The following is a 5,000-nucleotide window of genomic DNA, read 5'->3' on the forward strand; positions in this document are numbered from 1 at the left end:
TCTTCAGCTGCTGCAGAAGGCCGTCGTACGCTGACAACAGGAAGAGGAATCAAACGGAAGATCATCCGCGAGAGAAAGAAGCTCTCGACAAGACAGTCGTCATAAACACACAAGGGGCCTTCAGGGTGTTTCTGAGGCCTCACCTTTTTGAGCTGCCTGAACTCAAAACATTCAAGTAGTCATTCCACGTGTAAATTTAGATATTTCATCACAAGGGGGCCCATACAGGCTGCATTTCATAAATAACAACTGCCATTTAAGTCTGCTAAGGTGGGTGTTTGATTATTGTTATTGTAACAGTGCAATTAGAATGACAATTACTCCAAAGACAGAAAATGACAGTGCTGTCACCAGACGCCTACTCTGAGCTGAGGGTCATTGGTGGGGCGTGGCAGTATGGAGGGAACAAGGGGGAACCTGGAAGCAGAATGGCCAGTATGAATCTCCAGAGGGAATAAGGGCAGGGAGTGAGAGAGTGAGAGAGTGAGAGAGTGAGAGAGTGAAAGAGTGAGATAGTGAAAGAGTGAGCGAGTGAGAGAGTGGGAGAGTAAAATAGTGAAAGAGTGAGATAGTGAGAGAGTGAGTGAGTGAGAGAGTGAGAGAGTGAAAGAGTGAGAGAGCGAGAGAGTGAGAGAGTGAGAGAGTGAGAGAGCAATGCTGGCCCTATATCTTGCTGTTATTCCACTTCATGGACATTTACATTTGAACTTGTAAGTGGTGATCTGCTCTCAAGATGTCCAGTTTCACTTGTGTCACCATTTTTCTGCTACTTTCCCAGGGACAGTTCTCTTATATAATAATAATAATAAAACTTTATTTATATAGCACCTTTCATGTAAAAGAATGCAGCTCAAAGTGCTTTAAATGGCACTCATACCAGTTTACATCGGTTTGCGGTGGAGAACTTTACATCTGTGGCGAACTGACCTCCGGTCAGTTGTAAGAGCTCTTACTCACCATCCTGGTTGGGCCTGAGTATGAGCTGGCAGGGCCCCTTCACTTGGCCCAGAGCCCACAGCGCCTCCTCCTGGGTGGAGTCCTCCAGCACCATCTGCAGGGCTTGCCTCTCCTGCTCGTACTTCACCTACCACACACACACACACACACACACACACACACACACACACACGCACACACAAACACACACAAACACACACACCGACACACACACACACACACACACACACCGACACACACACACACACACACGCACACACGCACACACGCACACACGCACACACAAACACACACACACACACACACACACACAACACACACACACACACACACAACACACACACACACACACACACACACACACACACACACACACACACACACACACACACACACACACACACACACACGACATATATGAGTCTTTATATTACAAGGTAACCTATAAGGAAAGGTTGCTGAAAGTTCAGCTCAACAGCCAATCAAATTACACCCCCCGCCAGTTCCGTGCCCCTGAAGCAACATGTTGTCCGAGCTCCGGAGTCCAAGCCAGACCCACTGTTTACAGAGCCAGGCCTGTGTGCGAACACCAGAGCGTTTCTGGGCGCACACACACTGAACAGACAGCCAAGGAGCCGTGAGCAGCACTTTGTGGAATTTGACAAAAAGTGAATTTGATCCGAATCACAAATTGCACCCTTTAATACATTAATGTACGACGCACATAAAGGTTGTCACAGGAAGCAGGAAATGTAATTCCTCGTTAATTTCCTATGGGGGAAACAAGAACGATATCTATAGCATGTATAATGTAGGCAGCCACTCACAGGCAGCCACTCACAGGCCTGTTACTGATATTACAGAGACAAACGCGAGGGCAGACTCATGGGAGTTGGGGGAAAGAACAGAGAAGGCTTCTCCTCAGCTGGTGCCCTAAAGGGGGACTTTCCTTATTCTCTCTGATTCTTTTGAAAAGCTTGAAAGGATCTGAGCTGTTTAGGAAACATCTTTGAAATCCTTCATATGGAAACTGAAAGGAACCCGAGGGAGTCTGAGGCTACGCAGAGATTACGCACACACCGGGATATTCCACACACTGACTGTCTGCCAGGGTCAAACTTCCCACTTCCCTTTATCTGCACAGATAACAGATGATAACAACGCCCCCCCCGGCTAGGAATTCACAGTTACAAAACAAAGATCGGAACAACAACACCCCTTTGGGGACGTTCACAATTCCCCACTCCAACTGAATTACATAGACAAGAACAAAATAGAAGAGCCTTGGAAGTGAGACTCTTGGAAAAGAGTCTGGTTTGGGACGAGTCTTTCTGGTTTCTCCGCTCCTCGCCGTCTCACCTCTAAGATCTGGGCTCCGGGACTGACCCCCGCCGCGTGGGCGGACGAGTCCTGGGTGACCCCGTGCACGAACACGCCCGTCTTGTTGCCCCCGACGACCTGGATCTGGCCGAGCAGCGTGCCGTCCTGGACGGTGAGGGTGAGGACGCGGCCCGTGATACGCAGCGCCTGCGGCCGCGAGCGCATCAGGAACGGAGGAGCCGACGCCCGCGACACGCTACCAGAGGAAGACAAAGGACCGCTGTAACCAATGACGACTGTAACTGATGACTACAACAGTCACAATATTTATCACTTCACACTGTTCACAGATCAGTCTTCATAACCTCAGAGCTCATCTGTGGTGTTATGTTCTCTGAAAAATAGAACTGGTTTGGGGTCAGTGGGTGCTGAGATAACCAAGAGGCAGAGGTTAAATAGAGGGGAAAATAAATGGGGAAAAATGTCACATCTCTATTCTGTTCTCTTCATTAAGAAAGACTAATTGCTAATAGCTTCTAGCTTCATAATGTGATTAAGAAACAGACAGAAGAGACTCATATCTGTGAGTCTTGAGCCAACGAGACGTACGTGTCAGGGCTGCTGATCTTCTGTGGAAGAGTGGGGAGGGACGCTGACATTGCTTTATCTGGAAACAGAACACAGGAAAAAACATTTACTGTATATTCACTTGGAAGGCATGTGGATAATCTGCCCCCCCCCCCTATACACACACTTCACACTATAGGCATACACAAAAGGAGTGGTGAGCTAGAAGTCACTGTGAACATCCATTAGATGATGATGTTTATATAATTATGTCATTATAATATGAAACAAGAATTCCTGGGAACATCCATTAGATGATGATGTTTATATAATTATGTCATTATAATATGAAACAATAATGTGTGCAGATTCATTCAAAAAGTTTCACATGGTTTGAAGGATCGGCACTCTGCATTATTCCGTTCTTCTAAACAGGTTTTTAATGACACATTTTGACCTTGCAGCCCTCCCTCAGACTTGAACCTGACGGTCATTAGAAGTCCATTTACCTTTGAAGATCATGACAAAGTCACTCTCTGTGTCCAAAGAGAACGGACTGTCATCTGTTTCGAGGCTACAGAACAAAAACAATTAAAAGCAAACCTCAAGCAAGCAAGCCAAAAAACGAAAAGCACATTCCTCCCCCCCCCCACCCCTCTTAGTCGTTATCATATTACAGTATCACAGTGACACAACCACAGCAACAGAACTGGTTTAGGTGAGCAGCACCGTCAGCAGGTTGACTCTTTCTGTTTCAGTCAGCACATCACAAGCCCCTGGGCTGACTGGGAGTAACCTCTCGTACACTGTAACCTTTTCATGGAGTAATGGAGTCTTCCTTGCTCTGTTAAAAATTGACCCATGCAGGATCTTATCAACATATTTACACTGTATTTAGAGTAACCAATGCAAAACAGCACAGCAAGGGGGAAGGTGGGGTCCGTTAAGGACATGGCAAAGATTAACTGGGGATTAAGGGATGTGAGATCTTTTTGTTGTCAACACATTTTATGACGTCACTTTTACTCTCAGTGGAATGAGGAAACTAGGAACGCGAACATGGATGAAAACATCCACCCCCTATGTAAATATCTATATTGCATCTATATATCTCATATGGAATGTTATAATGTGCTTTCCCAATAATAACATGTAATGTACAGACAGCTAAGCTTAAAGTGACTCTTTATATGTGATGTAAAGACTGCTTAAAGTGACTATATATGTGATGTAAAGACGGCTTAAAGGGACTCTATATATGTGATGTAAAGGCTGCTTAAAGTGACTCTATATATGTGATGTAAAGGCTGCTTAAAGGGACTCTATATATGTGATGTAAAGACTGCTTAAAGTGACTCTATATATGTGATGTAAAGGCTGCTTAAAGGGACTCTATATATGTGATGTAAAGGCTGCTTAAAGGGACTCTATATATGTGATGTAAAGGCTGCTAGTCACCTGTAATCGGAGCTCAAGTCTAACTGTCTTCTCCGGAGAGAATCGATACCTGGCGGCTCCACATGGCTCGACCGGAGGCTGCTCAATCCACCCTCAGTGAACTGTGCATGCACACACACACACACACACACACACACACACACACACACACACACACACACACACACACACTGTTTATTTAGGCTTAATACTAAAAAGACTAAGGGGGCAACATTCTGTAATGAAATTAAGTGTGCTGAAGCGAGACACCATAAAAACTCGACCACAGAAACTTGACTTGAACTTGAATTTGAAGTATTCAAACAGCCCACACGTGTGGGAGGGGACGACTGCGCTAAACTCGTCCGGCAGCTTGCTGTGGGAGCCGGAGTATTTCTGTGTGGTGGAGTAAAGGGGCGGCCGCAGCGCTCACCTCGAGGTCATCGCTCCTCATGAAGTCGGGGCAGATGGCGTTCATGCGACACAGGCGCGAGCGAGGCTGGGGGCTGGGCGGGGGGCCCTCACTGCTGGAGCCAAGGTAGCTGCTCTCCCAGCTATACTCCCTGGCCTGTGTTAGTATACACACACACACACACACACACACACACACACACACACACACACACACACACACACACACACAGTTAAGGTTTCCCAGAACACCAAGAAATGTCGACAGATAAAACCACTATTCCCAGTGCAGACTCTCTGAAACGTAG

The 5,000-nt window shown here is 46.4% G+C and overlaps 1 protein-coding gene across 1 annotated transcript in view; it reads right to left on the minus strand.

Moving 5' to 3' along the window:
- Positions 1-5,000, minus strand: part of LOC105892291 (caspase recruitment domain-containing protein 14) — a 20,808-nt gene that overhangs the window by 6,957 nt on the left and 8,851 nt on the right. Inside the window, exons 8-11 of the mRNA XM_031563787.2 lie at positions 4,715-4,849; positions 2,317-2,586; positions 958-1,084; positions 1-30 (exon numbers count right to left, since the gene is read on the minus strand). The exon at positions 1-30 is cut by the window's left edge and continues 211 nt beyond it. Of these exons, the coding sequence (XP_031419647.1) occupies positions 1-30; positions 958-1,084; positions 2,317-2,586; positions 4,715-4,849 (562 nt within the window). The remainder of the gene's footprint in view (positions 31-957; positions 1,085-2,316; positions 2,587-4,714; positions 4,850-5,000) is intronic.

The sequence above is a fragment of the Clupea harengus genome, chromosome 26, assembly GCF_900700415.2.
Source record: "Clupea harengus chromosome 26, Ch_v2.0.2, whole genome shotgun sequence".
In the NCBI taxonomy this organism is placed as follows: domain Eukaryota; kingdom Metazoa; phylum Chordata; class Actinopteri; order Clupeiformes; family Clupeidae; genus Clupea; species Clupea harengus.